Genomic DNA, 17,530 nt, shown 5'->3' with positions numbered 1-17,530 from the left:
TGGATTGATGGTTCAAAGTCGCTTTGGAATAAGGCGTCTAGAATGCCAAAATGTAAAGGTGAGCTTCATGCATAATACATGTATGAGTGACAAAACATTTCAGAAAATGTTGAGAAACGGTAACAACATGTAGCTGCTAACCACACGCAGGCAGGAGACATGCAGGATCAGGGTGACCTTTTAACATGCAGACATCGCTGGAGACACTAATTGCCGTAAACAGGAATGGAAATGTACCTGTAACACACACACACACACACACACACACACACACACACATGCACACACACACACACACGTCCAGGCATTAGAAGGCTCATTTTCACTTAACTGAAACCCCCAGAATATATCATAAGAATATATCATCATAATACATCATAATATAGGTCCTTTAGCTGTCAATCATTCTGACATGTAATCATCTGGGGCTGTATTACAGAAACTTCCTATTAAGGAAAGTAGAAGATACATTTATCTCAATGTGGTATTACAGAAGCAAATCCTAACTAACTTTAGGAATCCTATCTTATTTACTTCAACTTATCTCATCCTAAATATTAAATCCAACGTCGGTTATCAACTTTTATGTCTGTTACCTAGCAACCAATGGTACTTCCATCTCGCGCAGCTCCTTTTAGGCGGTGGGCCGAAGCTGTCTATCTGCTTTCGTTTGTGAAATGATCGTTCTACAACTACAGACTAGTTGATTTTTTCATATAAGCTAAATAGTTTTTTTTGGAACATGTTTCCGTCAGTTGGTAGACGTTGGTCGATCAACGTTTTATGAAAAGTAAACTTATGATCCATAAGTTAATAAGGAGAATGATTGGGGCTACTATGCCGCTAACCAATCAAAACCCGTTAAAGCGTCACCTGACTTGACGTCTGCCAATGATATTCCTTCAAAATACGGAACTAGGAAGTAAACAACGTATTATCTGGAAAGACGAGAAGACTGAGTTGTTTCGGATAACTTTACTGTCAAGTAATGTTTCAGGTAAGATTTGCACGTCATACTAATTCATATCACATATTAATGAACAAGTCCATGTCATGTTGTGTCAATACAAACATGTTCTAATATGCTATTTTAGTGAAAAATCCAACCAAACGTCACCCGCGATTGTGAAGCTAATGAATTAACAAGCTATCTAACTTTAAAGGGTACAATAGCTAAGTTACCAATGTCAACTATGTCTATTCTCAATCATTTCAGTAATAATTGTGCCAAATTGGGACCAGTAACATTAACTTGTGTGTGAGTACGTTACAGTATATGTGTGTGCAAGCATGTTTTTGATATTGTCAATCGTCTCACTTTTACGAGGTGAGCTGGTAAGACAAAACCCAAGACTAAATGTATGTTCACTTGCTTTGCCTATAATTGACGAGACTAGACAAAGATTCAAGTGTTTAGAGAACATTTATAACACTAGTGTGTTTTCGCAGTGCAAACACAGACACATGTCTGTACATGGTAGGTTGTTAGATTCGCATGTGCATCTCCCTTTCACACATTTTGTTTTTTTGCAGGAGCAGTATACAAGCTCTAAAACTGAAATATTTGTCCCGTCTGCATATTATGCACTGGGCGGGAAGAAGATGTGGTTTTTTATTTAGGCTGAACGTAGTGGTAGTCTTTGAGCGGAGAAGTCTAGGCTTTGGTGGTGTATCATTTTCAGTTTGACCTTCTGCTTCTACTACATTGTAAGGGAGGGGGGGGGGAAGGGAGAGAGAGAGAGAGAGAGAGAGAGAGAGAGAGAGAGAGAGAGACATATGATACTCTATGCATTGTAATAGTAATGCTTCCAAAGTTATAGCCTAGTTTATTTACAACTCTCCTAATCTGTTTCCCCAGGTAACCCCAGATGCTCAGCCCTGGACTGCACTGCACATCTTCTGGACCTGACCTGACAGGGCTGACCCTGACCCATTGATGCCTTGTTCATATCTTGTTCATGTCATATCTTAGCTTGTTTATATCATATTGTTAATAATGTTCATGTCATATCATGTCATATTAATCTTAGCTTGTTTATATCATATTGTTCTTATAAATAACTTATATTGCTATAAAACACACCTGCAGCCTCCTGTACTGATTTTTCCCTTCTCTTGCGGGCTCTTTCAATGTTTCGTATGTTGGCATACTGCATATAGCATTGTCTATGGTAGCCAATATTGTGGTTATAGTGGTTCTCCAGCTGCACAGCCGCAGAGAGGAAAGCGCTACAGAGAGTCGTGAGATCGGCCCAGAAGATCATCGGCGCCCCCCTCCCCTCTCTGGAAGAGCTGTACAACACACGCTGCCTCAGGAAGGCCTCCAAGATCTCCAGAGACCCATCCCACCCTGGGAACGAACACTTTGTTCGGCTGCCCTCGGGCAGGCGGTTCAGGACCATGTCCGCAAGGACAAATAGACTGAAGCTCAGCTTCTACCCTAGGGCCATTCAGGCCCTGAACACAGCAAATACCTAGGTTCTAGGCCCTGGACAATCTAGACAATTTGATGGCAGCTACTAGATTGTAATCAAGTGCAATACTGAAACACAACTGTGAACATTTCAAACCTGCAAACTGCGACACTTTAGATGAATGTGCAATAATACTATGTGCAATATGACAACCCTCGGGTACATAAGGTTCAGAGATAGGAAATGTTAGGATATGTATAGCATAGCATAGAGTACAGCACAGTGTTTTATTTGTATAGTATAGTATAGTGGATAGTGTACATAGCCTTTATTTATGTAAACCAGCTCTTTTCCCTTCTTGTTTTTAGTATTTTTTTTCCTAGCACCAGGGGAGCCCCCCCTCCCAAATATATATAATACCTATAGTTATATTTTACAGCCCTTTCTGCAATTTGGCTTTCTGCAGTGTGAAGATTCACCCACTGTAGAGAACAATGTACAAATTTGGTCCAACTTGCATCTGAAAATGCTGTAATATTGTCCGTTCGGTTTGTTAAATGCATACAACACTCCATAATTCATCACATCTCGTTTTTTCCCCGCGGTTGCTAGGGTTAACATACAGTCAGTTGCTAGGGTTAACAGCCATTGTTTACATTTCGGGGTCCTAATGAAGCCGTACTCGAATTCTGATTGGTTTATCAACTAGAGCGACCAGCGATGTGCCTGAGCAGACAGACTATTAAAAAAATAAGTTTGTGAAAATCTCCGACATAATACAGCTGCAAACAAAATTGTTATAGACTTAAGAGAATTACTTAATATCGTATGTAAGAGATCGTTTACTCTGTAGATGGAAAAAGATAAACTTCGCGATAAACGCATTCGGCCCACCACCTATTTGTAAGGTAGCCTATTCGGTTGTTAAGTCTAGCGTCAAACGTGACGTTTTGCAATTTCCGGGTCCAAAACAGAAATTCCCCGCACCAGAGTACCAGTGTACTACAGCGGAAGAATGACAGTTCAATCGTTTTTTAGACTCGGATCTATTCATACAACAAGGGACACAGCACTTTCCTGTTTTTCGCATATTGTCAGCGTCTTTGAGCCTCGGAAAAGCGCTATACAAATATAATTTATTATTATTATTACAGTGGCATTTCGAAGAGAGCGCCTTAGCCAACGTTGGACCCGGAAACACGTCACGACTTAACAACCGTACTTTGTAACGTATAGTAACGTCCCTATATTGTAAACAATAATATCTTATCTTATAATTATCTTATAATGGAACAGAAACAACGACGGGCAATAAACTTCAAGACATTATTATTATTATTATTCAAACTTCCTAAACATTTTGATACATATTACAGTTTTTCTCAATTGCTAAAACACATTTCCCAAAACTTTCCTCCATTTTCCCAAAACTCTAAACACAACACACTTTTCTAAAGCTACATAAACAAAACCACACCTTCTCTCTTCAAAACTCAAACTTTTACACCAAAACAGCTGCTCAAAGCCTGCAAAAATGTAAACACTATATGCATCATTACAGACTACAACAAAACAACTGAAAACACAATGTTCAGTGTGTGAGAATGTTCTTTTTTTTCACAACTGCCAAAGCACATTTTTAGAAACCTTACAGTATCTGTTCTCAGAATATATCACTGTAGAGTATTGGGCATTCATAGATGTGTGTGTTTCATATGAACAATATGTAAATCTACAGAAAATACAGTATGTATGTTACGGTACATGTGGGAATACGGTACATGTGGGAAAACTAGGGTTAGGGTTAGGTGCTAGGGTGACTTGGTACATGCTGGCATGTCTAACCCTAACCCTAACCTTAACCCTAATCCTAACCCTAACCTTAACCCTAGCACCCTAGCACCTAACCCTAACCCTAGTTTTCCCACATGTACTGTATTCCCACATGTACCGTAACATGTACACTACTGTACTGTATCACAACTCAATGCAAACACTACAGAGGATCCATTACACACAACAATACTCACTGAAAACAATGTTCAGGGTGTGATGTTTATTTATTTATTTATGGAACTATACCACATACACGGTACATGTATTCCCACATGTACCGTAACATGTACACTACTGTACTGTATCACAACTCAATGCACACACTACAGAGGATCCATTACACACAACAATACTCACTGAAAACAATGTTCAGGGTGTGATGTTTATTTATTTATGGAACTATACCACACACACACACACACACACACACACACACACACACACACACACACACACACACACCACAATCATTTGCAACAAGTGTCTTAAATTTTGAGTCGTTATGTTTAATAAATGAAGCTAGGTGTGTTCATTGTGTTCAAATTTTGCTGACTGTGGCAAGCATTTTGCATCACATGAGCTTTAATTTGAGAATTTGAGCAGAGTTTTTTGCAACTTGTGTTTTAGCAAGACAAAATGTGTTTAGACTTATGAGAAAAGGAGGATTGTGTTTTGTGAATTGTGTCTTCATGTGAAATGTGTTTATGGTTTTGGCAAATGGGAGCTAGTTTTATTAAATGTGTTTAGAGAACTGGTCATTTGGTTTAGAGAATTGGCTTTTGTGTTTTAGCAATTGGGAAAAACTGTATGTCTGTCATCACAAGCTAGAAAATGGGTTTGAAATGTAAATGACCAACTGTCACTCCTTGAACAATAGCAATGGAATTCTGTGAAACCTGCAGCGCTCCACCACCTGAGTGTGATGTCTGACAGTTAGGACAGCCTAACTGTGGTGACTGTTTCCTCCTTAGTCACCGCGACTGTTGAACTGTAAACTTTAGTTGACTCGTGATACCAACACCGACGACTTCTGTACGTTACAATCATTTGTTTACTTTATTATAAAAACATGATACACTAAAACAGTTTCGCGTGTGGCAACACGGTCAAAGACTGTGTGCTCACCAGTTCAATCAGTAACACCTGTAGCCTACCGGTGAGCTCACCTATATACCTGTGCACTCCTATGTCCTCGCCACTCAGTGGTCAACAGTAAAAATGACATCCATCACAGACATAATGGCTGCAACACTCCGGCTCCTATTTGTTCATTGGCTAGAGACATTAACAAATACAATCCAAACAACAAAGCCATTATGCAACAACACCATAAATACAGTAGCAAAAAAATCATAGTCCATAATGCAGGGCTGTAGTAGCCTACACTCCACTTGTAATCTATCAGGAATGTCCTTTGTAATCCATCAGAAATGTCTTTGGGGTTGAAGATGTTCCACTTTCAATCCTCTTGAGGCGTCATCTGCCGGATTTTGTGCCGTAGGGATATATCTCCACATTTTCCTGCAGGTCCATCTTGAGTTGGTTCCTCTCCTCTCTCACTCCCTCCAGAATCTCCTGGAGCTGGTCTCTCTCCTCAGTGACAGAAGTCACACTAGAGAGCAGCTTCTCCAGCTCCTCACCATGACTGTACGTTTTCTCAGACAGGAGGAGGTCTCTCTCAGCACACACAAACTCCAGCTCCTCACTCTGTTGTTTAGCCTGCTGTTCTAGAAGAGACTGCTTCTGTATCTTTTCACTCTCAAGTTCAGAGTTCAATTGCTTCTGTTGTCTGAGCTCGTCTTGAATGCAGTGTAAAATATCTTGAGTCACGGCAACCGTCTCTGTATTTTCCTGCAAGTCATTCTTCAACTGGTTTCTCTCACATTGAATGGTTTCCAGTTCCTCTCCAAGATGCTGTATTTGTTGCTGAAATTGGGTTTCTTCGTGTTCCCTCTCAGCCTGCGTATGGAGGCAGTGTGCTGTTAGTCAGGAGTTGATGCAATTGTATGCAGAAATATATAACTATAACTAGTGACATCTACTGCTTCACATTAAGAGCAGTATTCGACAGGTATTTGCAGCGTAATACCTAGCAACCGAGTGTTTCAGTTGTCAAACATGAGTTGCTTGAAGGAAGGAACACGCAGCGTGTCTCCTCAATGTCCCGAGCCTGACGAGTCTGAGGGACCGCAGGGTACAGCGATGGAGGAGACCACCGTGCCTGACACCGCTGCAGCAGGTGTGAAGGCGGAAGATGGAGTCCCTGAAGTCATCACTGTCACTAAGGAGATGGAGGAAGAGGAGAAGCAGTTGATGGAGGAGCGAGTGAAAAAAGAGATGATGGAAAAGGCATCTGTGTCTGAGGAGAAGGAATCTCGTGAATTGCGGTTCAGGAAACTGCTAAACTTGCTGGAGAGGAGTAACATCTTTTCCAAATTCCTCCTTACCAAGATGGAGCAACAGCAGGAGGAGTAAAAAGATAGGAATGAGAAACTGGAAAATAAGGTTCCTGGCAAAGCTACTAAGAAAGTCGGAGGAAAGAAGCGTGGGCGTGAGGAAGATTACAACATTGCCGATGTCAAGTCTGAAGAGGAAATTATGTCTACGGCCAAAATAGCTAAAGTGGAGGAAGAGGAAGAGGAGGAGGAGATCCCCAGCCACATAAAGCTGGGAGTCAAGGTTATAGAGATGCTGAGCGACTCGAACACAGACATCAAGAGTCGCCTGTCGGAGGCTGTGAGAGACCGTGCCAAGCACCTGCTGGACCCAGACAGGAAGGTGAACGGCCAGCCCGTGCCTGCCAAGCAGCCCAAACTCTTTACTGGAGGTGTCATGAGGTGCTACCAGATAGAGGGCCTCGAGTGGCTTAGGATGTTGTGGGAGAACGGGATCAATGGGATCCTGGCTGATGAGATGGGTCTGGGGAAGACCATTCAGTGCATCGGCCACGTGGCAATGATGGTCGAGAAGAAGGTCATGGGTCCCTTCCTGGTGGTCGCCCCCCTGTCCACTGTGTCCAACTGGATCAGCGAGTTCAAAAAATTCACCCCAGAGATTTCAGTGCAGCTGTACCACGGTCCCCAGAAGGAGAGACTGAAGATATTGAAGTCAATCCGCAAGCCCCAGGGGTCCCTCAACATGTGTCCTGTGGTGATCACCTCCTTTGAGATAGCCATGATTGACAGAAGATATCTGCAGCGTTTCCATTGGAAATACCTGATCGTGGACGAGGGCCACAGGATCAAGAACATGAACTGCCGGCTGGTGAGGGAGCTGAAGATGCTGCCCACAGACAACAAGCTGCTGCTGACCGGCACGCCGCTGCAGAACAACCTGGCCGAGCTCTGGTCTCTGCTCAACTTCCTCCTGCCCGAGGTGTTCGATGACCTCAAAAGCTTTGAGTCGTGGTTTGACATCGACACCATCAAAGACGACGCGGACAACATTGTTGCCAACGAACAAGAGCACAGCATCCTGCACATGCTTCACCAGATTCTGACACCGTTCCTGCTGAGGAGACTGAAGTCCGATGTGACGTTGGACGTGCCGCCCAAAAAGGAGATCATTGTGTACGCCCCTCTCACTGCCAAACAGGCCTCGTTTTACACTGCTGTGGTCAACAACACCATCGAGAAATTGCTGGGGCGGAACAAGGAGGAGGCCCCGGTGGAGCTGACGTCTAGCGGCCGGCCCAAGCGCTCTGTGCACTACAGCGAAGAAGACGACCTGGAGAAATACATGGAGAGAATACAGAAGGAGGCCGAGCAGAGCTCTGCCCCGGTGGTGGCGGTCCAGATGCCCCTGGACGCACAGATCACCCTGAAGCTGCAGAACATCTTAATGCTGCTGAAGAGGTGCTGTAACCACCCCAACTCTTAGAGTACCCCCTGGACCTGTCACACAGCAGTACAAGATTGACGAGGAGCTGGTGCAGACATCTGGGAAGTTCCTCATACTGGACAGAATTCTGCCAGCGCTGAAGAAGAGAGGGTTCATTGATTCAATACGAGGGCAGGTGCCCCAGTAAAAGGGGTCTAGCAGCAACACCCATGCCTGAAGTGCTCCAAACGTGTCTTACCTGACCCCCTACTGCCCAATATTGGACAAGAGCTCACCTGGCTGCTAGTGAGTTTCTTGGCATTGCAACAAGAGAAATGAAGTTGCGGTAGTTATAGAGATGAGTTTGATGAATTTGATGAGTTTGATGAATTTGATGAGTTTGATGAGTTTGATGAGTTTGATGAGTTTGATGCGTATGATGCAGGAACTGTGATGGTTGCTTTTTGTACAGTACTCTTGAACTGAAAATATATCCACGTGTGCTATTAAACCAGTATCTTGTCTTAGGGTAGTCCACACAAGGTCCTGGTTTTCAGTCAGATGACGTCCATCTTGGATATCATAACGGACTAAGGCTACCTGCGGGAATACCAGTACAGCCGCCTGGACGGGAGCATGTCATACGCTGACCGGGATGAAAATATGAAGAAATTCGCCTCTGATCCAGAGGTCTTCCTGTTCCTCTTGAGCACGAGAGCTGGTGGGCTTGGCATCAACCTGACTTCTGCTGACACCGTCATCATCTTTGACAGTGACTGGAACCCTCAGGGAGACCTTCAGGCCCAGGACCGGTGCCACCGCATCGGGCAAACCAAACCGGTGGTTGTGTACCGCCTGGTCACCGCCAACACCATCGACCAGAAGATCTATGAGAGGGCCTCAGACAAGAGGAAACTGGAGAAGATGGTCATTCACAAGAAGAAATTCAAAGGAGGGAAGGCTGACCTCAAACTGAACAAAAGCTGTGTCGATGTCTCTGAGCTGATGGACCGTCTCAAATCCAGAGACTTGGAGAAGGAGGTGAAAGGCACCAAGGGGAAGGTAATAAGTGACCAGGACCTGGAAGTTCTGCTGGACCGCAGTGACCTAACAGACAAGACCAAGAGCAGCTCCAAACAGGAGAAGGTTGGAGTCTTCAGGGTGATCGACGAAGCCAAAGAATCATCAGAGATCAGCTTGAGCTGAGAACATGTGGTACTCTTTTGATTTTGTGATCTGAAGCCAGAGCTGGGTCCTAAAAACCTGTTGACTTGTTTGTCTTATGGCCAGTTGGTCAGATGCTGTTTGGACATTAGATAGATAGACCACTTGAGAAGCAGTCATGCTCACTACTCCTTTAGGCAGTTTGCAGAAAGAAAAGTTCGATTTTTCATTAAACCTGCACTTGAGTTCATTCGTTCATTGATTCATTTGTTCATTCGTTCATTGATACTGTATGTTGAAGGTTGGAGTCTTCAGGGTGATCGACGAAGCCAAAGAATCACCAGAGATCAGCTTGAGCTGAGAACATGTGGTACTCTTTTCATTTTGTGATCTGAAGCCAGAGCTGGGTCCTAAAAACCTGTTGACTTGTTTGTCTTATGGCCAGTTGGTCAGATGCTGTTTGGACATTAGATAGATAGACCACGGGGGGCTCGAGAAGAAACAGACGAGCTCGCGAACAACACAGAGAGACATCATGTCAGACACGGACACGAAACCCTCCGGTCAGGATGGAGGAGAGAAAAAGGACGGGGAGTACATCAAACTGAAGGTGATCGGCCAGGACAACAGTGAAATCCACTTCAAAGTGAAGATGACGACACATCTCAAGAAGTTAAAGGAATCCTACAGCCAGAGACAGGGTGTCCATATGAGCTCTCTAAGGTTTCTATTTGAGGGGCATAGAGTCGCAGACAACCAAACTCCAAAAGAGCTGGGGATGGAGGACGAGGACGTGATCGAGGTCTATCAGGAACAGACGGGCGGACTACGGAACAACTGAATCTACCTGGGTTTACTTTTTTTTTCTGTGTGATTATATTGTATTTTATATTTGTACTATTCTATCCTCCTAGCAGTGAACTGAACAGTAAAATGACGTGACGGTCGCCAGCAAGTCCATTCATGGCTTTAGTTCTTATTGTCCCAGAGTTCAGTTCTGTTCCGGACATGAAGATGTCACGCGATATGCGTTATGGCCCTTGGTCTTCAAAAACTTCAACGCTCATCAACTTGACTGATATCATTATTCGTTAGATGTGCTTGTTCAAGAAGCACAACTTGGGGGGGTATTTAGTGGACATCACAATCCTGGAAAACTTCTGTTTGTTTGTAAAGCAGTCATGCTCACTACTCCTTTAGGCAGTTTGCAGAAAGAAAAGTTCGATTTTTCATTAAACCTGCACTTGAGTTCATTCGTTCATTGATTCATTTGTTCATTCGTTCATTGATACTGTATGTTGAAGGTTGGAGTCTTCAGGGTGATCGACGAAGCCAAAGAATCATCAGAGATCAGCTTGAGCTGAGAACATGTGGTACTCTTTTCATTTTGTGATCTGAAGCCAGAGCTGGGTCCTAAAAACCTGTTGACTTGTTTGTCTTATGGCCAGTTGGTCAGATGCTGTTTGGACATTAGATAGATAGACCACGGGGGGCTCGAGAAGAAACAGACGAGCTCGCGAACAACACAGAGAGACATCATGTCAGACACGGACACGAAACCCTCCGGTCAGGATGGAGGAGAGAAAAAGGACGGGGAGTACATCAAACTGAAGGTGATCGGCCAGGACAACAGTGAAATCCACTTCAAAGTGAAGATGACGACACATCTCAAGAAGTTAAAGGAATCCTACAGCCAGAGACAGGGTGTCCATATGAGCTCTCTAAGGTTTCTATTTGAGGGGCATAGAGTCGCAGACAACCAAACTCCAAAAGAGCTGGGGATGGAGGACGAGGACGTGATCGAGGTCTATCAGGAACAGACGGGCGGACTACGGAACAACTGAATCTACCTGGGTTTACTTTTTTTTTCTTTTTTTTTGTGTGTGATTATATTGTATTTTATATTTGTACTATTCTATCCTCCTAGCAGTGAACTGAACAGTAAAATGACGTGACGGTCGCCAGCAAGTCCATTCATGGCTTTAGTTCTTATTGTCCCAGAGTTCAGTTCTGTTCCGGACATGAAGATGTCACGCGATATGCGTTATGGCCCTTGGTCTTCAAAAACTTCAACGCTCATCAACTTGACTGATATCATTATTCGTTAGATGTGCTTGTTCAAGAAGCACAACTTGGGGGGGTATTTAGTGGACATCACAATCCTGGAAAACTTCTGTTTGTTTGTAAAGCAGTCATGCTCACTACTCCTTTAGGCAGTTTGCAGAAAGAAAAGTTCGATTTTTCATTAAACCTGCACTTGAGTTCATTCGTTCATTGATTCATTTGTTCATTCGTTCATTGATACTGTATGTTGAAGGTTGGAGTCTTCAGGGTGATCGACGAAGCCAAAGAATCACCAGAGATCAGCTTGAGCTGAGAACATGTGGTACTCTTTTCATTTTGTGATCTGAAGCCAGAGCTGGGTCCTAAAAACCTGTTGACTTGTTTGTCTTATGGCCAGTTGGTCAGATGCTGTTTGGACATTAGATAGATAGACCACGGGGGGCTCGAGAAGAAACAGACGAGCTCGCGAACAACACAGAGAGACATCATGTCAGACACGGACACGAAACCCTCCGGTCAGGATGGAGGAGAGAAAAAGGACGGGGAGTACATCAAACTGAAGGTGATCGGCCAGGACAACAGTGAAATCCACTTCAAAGTGAAGATGACGACACATCTCAAGAAGTTAAAGGAATCCTACAGCCAGAGACAGGGTGTCCATATGAGCTCTCTAAGGTTTCTATTTGAGGGGCATAGAGTCGCAGACAACCAAACTCCAAAAGAGCTGGGGATGGAGGACGAGGACGTGATCGAGGTCTATCAGGAACAGACGGGCGGACTACGGAACAACTGAATCTACCTGGGTTTACTTTTTTTTTCTGTGTGATTATATTGTATTTTATATTTGTACTATTCTATCCTCCTAGCAGTGAACTGAACAGTAAAATGACGTGACGGTCGCCAGCAAGTCCATTCATGGCTTTAGTTCTTATTGTCCCAGAGTTCAGTTCTGTTCCGGACATGAAGATGTCACGCGATATGCGTTATGGCCCTTGGTCTTCAAAAACTTCAACGCTCATCAACTTGACTGATATCATTATTCGTTAGATGTGCTTGTTCAAGAAGCACAACTTGGGGGGGTATTTAGTGGACATCACAATCCTGGAAAACTTCTGTTTGTTTGTAAAGCAGTCATGCTCACTACTCCTTTAGGCAGTTTGCAGAAAGAAAAGTTCGATTTTTCATTAAACCTGCACTTGAGTTCATTCGTTCATTGATTCATTTGTTCATTCGTTCATTGATACTGTATGTTGAAGGTTGGAGTCTTCAGGGTGATCGACGAAGCCAAAGAATCATCAGAGATCAGCTTGAGCTGAGAACATGTGGTACTCTTTTCATTTTGTGATCTGAAGCCAGAGCTGGGTCCTAAAAACCTGTTGACTTGTTTGTCTTATGGCCAGTTGGTCAGATGCTGTTTGGACATTAGATAGATAGACCACGGGGGGCTCGAGAAGAAACAGACGAGCTCGCGAACAACACAGAGAGACATCATGTCAGACACGGACACGAAACCCTCCGGTCAGGATGGAGGAGAGAAAAAGGACGGGGAGTACATCAAACTGAAGGTGATCGGCCAGGACAACAGTGAAATCCACTTCAAAGTGAAGATGACGACACATCTCAAGAAGTTAAAGGAATCCTACAGCCAGAGACAGGGTGTCCATATGAGCTCTCTAAGGTTTCTATTTGAGGGGCATAGAGTCGCAGACAAGCAAACTCCAAAAGAGCTGGGGATGGAGGACGAGGACGTGATCGAGGTCTATCAGGAACAGACGGGCGGACTACGGAACAACTGAATCTACCTGGGTTTACTTTTTTTTTCTGTGTGATTATATTGTATTTTATATTTGTACTATTCTATCCTCCTAGCAGTGAACTGAACAGTAAAATGACGTGACGGTCGCCAGCAAGTCCATTCATGGCTTTAGTTCTTATTGTCCCAGAGTTCAGTTCTGTTCCGGACATGAAGATGTCACGCGATATGCGTTATGGCCCTTGGTCTTCAAAAACTTCAACGCTCATCAACTTGACTGATATCATTATTCGTTAGATGTGCTTGTTCAAGAAGCACAACTTGGGGGGGTATTTAGTGGACATCACAATCCTGGAAAACTTCTGTTTGTTTGTAAAGCAGTCATGCTCACTACTCCTTTAGGCAGTTTGCAGAAAGAAAAGTTCGATTTTTCATTAAACCTGCACTTGAGTTCATTCGTTCATTGATTCATTTGTTCATTCGTTCATTGATACTGTATGTTGAAGGTTGGAGTCTTCAGGGTGATCGACGAAGCCAAAGAATCATCAGAGATCAGCTTGAGCTGAGAACATGTGGTACTCTTTTCATTTTGTGATCTGAAGCCAGAGCTGGGTCCTAAAAACCTGTTGACTTGTTTGTCTTATGGCCAGTTGGTCAGATGCTGTTTGGACATTAGATAGATAGACCACGGGGGGCTCGAGAAGAAACAGACAAGCTCGCGAACAACACAGAGAGACATCATGTCAGACACGGACACGAAACCCTCCGGTCAGGATGGAGGAGAGAAAAAGGACGGGGAGTACATCAAACTGAAGGTGATCGGCCAGGACAACAGTGAAATCCACTTCAAAGTGAAGATGACGACACATCTCAAGAAGTTAAAGGAATCCTACAGCCAGAGACAGGGTGTCCATATGAGCTCTCTAAGGTTTCTATTTGAGGGGCATAGAGTCGCAGACAACCAAACTCCAAAAGAGCTGGGGATGGAGGACGAGGACGTGATCGAGGTCTATCAGGAACAGACGGGCGGACTACGGAACAACTGAATCTACCTGGGTTTACTTTTTTTTTGTGTGTGATTATATTGTATTTTATATTTGTACTATTCTATCCTCCTAGCAGTGAACTGAACAGTAAAATGACGTGACGGTCGCCAGCAAGTCCATTCATGGCTTTAGTTCTTATTGTCCCAGAGTTCAGTTCTGTTCCGGACATGAAGATGTCACGCGATATGCGTTATGGCCCTTGGTCTTCAAAAACTTCAACGCTCATCAACTTGACTGATATCATTATTCGTTAGATGTGCTTGTTCAAGAAGCACAACTTGGGGGGGTATTTAGTGGACATCACAATCCTGGAAAACTTCTGTTTGTTTGTAAAGCAGTCATGCTCACTACTCCTTTAGGCAGTTTGCAGAAAGAAAAGTTCGATTTTTCATTAAACCTGCACTTGAGTTCATTCGTTCATTGATTCATTTGTTCATTCGTTCATTGATACTGTATGTTGAAGGTTGGAGTCTTCAGGGTGATCGACGAAGCCAAAGAATCATCAGAGATCAGCTTGAGCTGAGAACATGTGGTACTCTTTTCATTTTGTGATCTGAAGCCAGAGCTGGGTCCTAAAAACCTGTTGACTTGTTTGTCTTATGGCCAGTTGGTCAGATGCTGTTTGGACATTAGATAGATAGACCACGGGGGGCTCGAGAAGAAACAGACGAGCTCGCGAACAACACAGAGAGACATCATGTCAGACACGGACACGAAACCCTCCGGTCAGGATGGAGGAGAGAAAAAGGACGGGGAGTACATCAAACTGAAGGTGATCGGCCAGGACAACAGTGAAATCCACTTCAAAGTGAAGATGACGACACATCTCAAGAAGTTAAAGGAATCCTACAGCCAGAGACAGGGTGTCCATATGAGCTCTCTAAGGTTTCTATTTGAGGGGCATAGAGTCGCAGACAACCAAACTCCAAAAGAGCTGGGGATGGAGGACGAGGACGTGATCGAGGTCTATCAGGAACAGACGGGCGGACTACGGAACAACTGAATCTACCTGGGTTTACTTTTTTTTTCTTTTTTTTTGTGTGTGATTATATTGTATTTTATATTTGTACTATTCTATCCTCCTAGCAGTGAACTGAACAGTAAAATGACGTGACGGTCGCCAGCAAGTCCATTCATGGCTTTAGTTCTTATTGTCCCAGAGTTCAGTTCTGTTCCGGACATGAAGATGTCACGCGATATGCGTTATGGCCCTTGGTCTTCAAAAACTTCAACGCTCATCAACTTGACTGATATCATTATTCGTTAGATGTGCTTGTTCAAGAAGCACAACTTGGGGGGGTATTTAGTGGACATCACAATCCTGGAAAACTTCTGTTTGTTTGTAAAGCAGTCATGCTCACTACTCCTTTAGGCAGTTTGCAGAAAGAAAAGTTCGATTTTTCATTAAACCTGCACTTGAGTTCATTCGTTCATTGATTCATTTGTTCATTCGTTCATTGATACTGTATGTTGAAGGTTGGAGTCTTCAGGGTGATCGACGAAGCCAAAGAATCATCAGAGATCAGCTTGAGCTGAGAACATGTGGTACTCTTTTCATTTTGTGATCTGAAGCCAGAGCTGGGTCCTAAAAACCTGTTGACTTGTTTGTCTTATGGCCAGTTGGTCAGATGCTGTTTGGACATTAGATAGATAGACCACGGGGGGCTCGAGAAGAAACAGACGAGCTCGCGAACAACACAGAGAGACATCATGTCAGACACGGACACGAAACCCTCCGGTCAGGATGGAGGAGAGAAAAAGGACGGGGAGTACATCAAACTGAAGGTGATCGGCCAGGACAACAGTGAAATCCACTTCAAAGTGAAGATGACGACACATCTCAAGAAGTTAAAGGAATCCTACAGCCAGAGACAGGGTGTCCATATGAGCTCTCTAAGGTTTCTATTTGAGGGGCATAGAGTCGCAGACAACCAAACTCCAAAAGAGCTGGGGATGGAGGACGAGGACGTGATCGAGGTCTATCAGGAACAGACGGGCGGACTACGGAACAACTGAATCTACCTGGGTTTACTTTTTTTTTCTTTTTTTTTGTGTGTGATTATATTGTATTTTATATTTGTACTATTCTATCCTCCTAGCAGTGAACTGAACAGTAAAATGACGTGACGGTCGCCAGCAAGTCCATTCATGGCTTTAGTTCTTATTGTCCCAGAGTTCAGTTCTGTTCCGGACATGAAGATGTCACGCGATATGCGCTATGGCCCTTGGTCTTCAAAAACTTCAACGCTCATCAACTTGACTGATATCATTATTCGTTAGATGTGCTTGTTCAAGAAGCACAACTTGGGGGGGTATTTAGTGGACATCACAATCCTGGAAAACTTCTGTTTGTTTGTAAAGCAGTCATGCTCACTACTCCTTTATGTTATGACACGGGAGCGAGGGGGCTCAAGGACACGACACCGGAGGCAGAATACAGTGTTAGCCCCGTAGGGTATTTATTTACAGTGCAGGCGGGTGGAAAAACAGATGATGAGTCCGGGGGTTTCAGCCTGGCGGGCTGGGGGTAGTGGCTGGCGTGGGCTGTAGAGAAACAGAGAAACAGCGTAAGTCTCTACGGTAGGCCAGTACAAAAAGGTATGACAAAAATAGTAACGAGAGCAAAGTACGCGACTGGTAATAGAGGATACTTGCCAGGCCATTCTTAGGGAAGAACTGACGATGAATGAAGGGAGTCCAGGGTAGATGTAGCCAGAGGGTTGATTGGGAGTGGAGACAGGTGTGTTGGTTTGACTGTGGCTGGATAACCCTCCAATCACCGGGAACGAGCTTCACCTGCGGCGGAGAGCACGCTGTGCTCGAGTTGTGGGGGCGGGTGCTCGAGCTGTGGGGGCGGGGGAGGGCGTGTGTGACGGCCCAGCCGTAACAGGACCCCCCCCCCGAGGGGGAGCCTCCTGGCGACCGGCCCGGGGCCTCCGGGTGGGCCCGATAGAAGTCCCTGAGGAGGACTGGGGACATGATCTGGGACCGGGGAATCCAGCTCCGTTCCTCTGGGCCATATCCTTCCCAGTCCACCAGGTAATGGAAACCCCGGCCACAGCGACGAGCCCTGAGGAGCCTCCTTACCGCCCACTGGGGGTGGCCATCCACCAACTGAGGAGGGGGCGGTGCAGGGGCTGGTGGCATCAGGTCGCTGGCGACATGAGGCTTAACCCGGGAGACGTGGAACACCGGGTGGATCCGACGGAGGGAGTGAGGGAGGACCAGCCGGATGGCAGCGGGGTTGATGACCCGGTCGATGGCGTAGGGGCCGATGTATCTCGACGCCAACTTCCGGGAGGGGACATTGAGGGGGAGATCCGCCGTGGAGAGCCAGACCCTCTGGCCCACCTGGTACACCGGAGCTGGAGTGCGACGACGGTTGGCGCTTCGGGTAGTTCGGGCGGTGGCCCGAAGCAAGGCCGAGCGTACGG

General features: G+C 44.8%; 7 protein-coding genes and 1 pseudogene across 8 annotated transcripts; all 8 read left to right on the top strand.

Annotated features, from left to right (window-relative positions):
* Nucleotides 1-6,368: 6,368 nt before the first annotated feature.
* Nucleotides 6,369-9,275, top strand: LOC308163620 (lymphoid-specific helicase-like; annotated as a pseudogene). Its single transcript has 2 exons — nucleotides 6,369-8,240; nucleotides 8,603-9,275. The product of its transcript is annotated as a lymphoid-specific helicase-like (transcript).
* Nucleotides 9,276-9,768: 493 nt separating this feature from the next.
* LOC308163420 (small ubiquitin-related modifier 1) lies at nucleotides 9,769-10,074 on the top strand (the record flags this gene model as incomplete). Its single annotated transcript, XM_080537606.1, has 1 exon — nucleotides 9,769-10,074. The coding sequence occupies one exon, from the start codon at nucleotides 9,769-9,771 to the stop codon at nucleotides 10,072-10,074; it is 306 nt and encodes a 101-aa protein (XP_080393732.1).
* Nucleotides 10,075-10,771: 697 nt separating this feature from the next.
* On the top strand, nucleotides 10,772-11,077 carry LOC308163392 (small ubiquitin-related modifier 1; the record flags this gene model as incomplete). The annotated part of the gene is made up of 1 exon (XM_080537580.1): nucleotides 10,772-11,077. One exon carries the CDS (start codon nucleotides 10,772-10,774, stop codon nucleotides 11,075-11,077), a length of 306 nt encoding a protein of 101 aa, XP_080393706.1.
* Nucleotides 11,078-11,784: 707 nt separating this feature from the next.
* LOC308163686 (small ubiquitin-related modifier 1) lies at nucleotides 11,785-12,090 on the top strand (the record flags this gene model as incomplete). The annotated part of the gene is made up of 1 exon (XM_080537867.1): nucleotides 11,785-12,090. One exon carries the CDS (start codon nucleotides 11,785-11,787, stop codon nucleotides 12,088-12,090), a length of 306 nt encoding a protein of 101 aa, XP_080393993.1.
* A 697-nt stretch (nucleotides 12,091-12,787) lies between these two features.
* On the top strand, nucleotides 12,788-13,093 carry LOC308164580 (small ubiquitin-related modifier 1-like; the record flags this gene model as incomplete). The annotated part of the gene is made up of 1 exon (XM_080538649.1): nucleotides 12,788-13,093. The coding sequence occupies one exon, from the start codon at nucleotides 12,788-12,790 to the stop codon at nucleotides 13,091-13,093; it is 306 nt and encodes a 101-aa protein (XP_080394775.1).
* A 697-nt stretch (nucleotides 13,094-13,790) lies between these two features.
* Nucleotides 13,791-14,096, top strand: LOC308163437 (small ubiquitin-related modifier 1; the record flags this gene model as incomplete). Its single annotated transcript, XM_080537623.1, has 1 exon — nucleotides 13,791-14,096. One exon carries the CDS (start codon nucleotides 13,791-13,793, stop codon nucleotides 14,094-14,096), a length of 306 nt encoding a protein of 101 aa, XP_080393749.1.
* A 697-nt stretch (nucleotides 14,097-14,793) lies between these two features.
* On the top strand, nucleotides 14,794-15,099 carry LOC308163355 (small ubiquitin-related modifier 1; the record flags this gene model as incomplete). Its single annotated transcript, XM_080537547.1, has 1 exon — nucleotides 14,794-15,099. One exon carries the CDS (start codon nucleotides 14,794-14,796, stop codon nucleotides 15,097-15,099), a length of 306 nt encoding a protein of 101 aa, XP_080393673.1.
* Nucleotides 15,100-15,806: 707 nt separating this feature from the next.
* LOC308163419 (small ubiquitin-related modifier 1) lies at nucleotides 15,807-16,112 on the top strand (the record flags this gene model as incomplete). The annotated part of the gene is made up of 1 exon (XM_080537605.1): nucleotides 15,807-16,112. The coding sequence occupies one exon, from the start codon at nucleotides 15,807-15,809 to the stop codon at nucleotides 16,110-16,112; it is 306 nt and encodes a 101-aa protein (XP_080393731.1).
* Nucleotides 16,113-17,530: the final 1,418 nt, after the last annotated feature.

The sequence above is a fragment of the Nansenia antarctica genome, assembly GCF_963989245.1.
Source record: "Nansenia antarctica genome assembly, chromosome: 8".
Lineage (NCBI taxonomy): Eukaryota > Metazoa > Chordata > Actinopteri > Argentiniformes > Microstomatidae > Nansenia > Nansenia antarctica.
This window is presented reverse-complemented; position numbering and strand designations above follow the sequence as displayed.